Below are 481 nucleotides of genomic sequence, written 5' to 3' on the forward strand. Positions count from 1 at the left end.
TGTGCGGGAGCATCATCCACAGGGGCGTGCGGGAATGTGCGGGAGCATCATCCACAGGGGTGTGCGGGAATGTGCGGGAGCATCCTCCACAGGGGTGTGCGGGAATGTGCGGGAGCATCCTCCACAGGGGTGTGCGGGAACGTGCGTGTGCGGGCACGTGCGGGAGCACCATCCGCACGGGCCGGGGGGAGCATCACCCACCCGGGCGTGCGGGAGCGCGTGGCTGCGTGTGCAGGAGCATGTGCAGGAGCTTCACCAACCCGGGCGGGGGGGAGCGCGTTTATGCAACCCGTGCGCTGCCGCGTGTGCGGTGACACGGGCGTGCGCGGCCCCGGCACCCGCGGGAGCGAGGCGCGGCCGGGCGCGGCTGAGCGGCGGGGCTCTGCCTCCATCCCTTCCCTCCGTCCCTGCGGCAGGTGCGGGATGCGGCGGAGCGCGGCGGCGTGCTGGGCGCTGGTGCTGTTGGCCGCCGCCTTCTGCG

At 73.4% G+C, this 481-nt stretch overlaps 1 protein-coding gene across 1 annotated transcript in view; it reads left to right on the top strand.

The window, feature by feature from the left end:
• The window catches only part of LOC113972151 (spidroin-1-like), a 6217-nt gene that overhangs the window by 456 nt on the left and 5280 nt on the right, over positions 1 to 481 (top strand). The window contains exon 2 of the mRNA XM_027692940.1: positions 1 to 478. This exon is cut by the window's left edge and continues 334 nt beyond it. Within this exon, the coding sequence (XP_027548741.1) occupies positions 1 to 478 (478 nt within the window). The remainder of the gene's footprint in view (positions 479 to 481) is intronic.

The sequence above is a fragment of the Neopelma chrysocephalum genome, unplaced genomic scaffold (assembly GCF_003984885.1).
Source record: "Neopelma chrysocephalum unplaced genomic scaffold, ASM398488v2 Primary Assembly neopelma1_89, whole genome shotgun sequence".
NCBI classification, from domain to species: domain Eukaryota; kingdom Metazoa; phylum Chordata; class Aves; order Passeriformes; family Pipridae; genus Neopelma; species Neopelma chrysocephalum.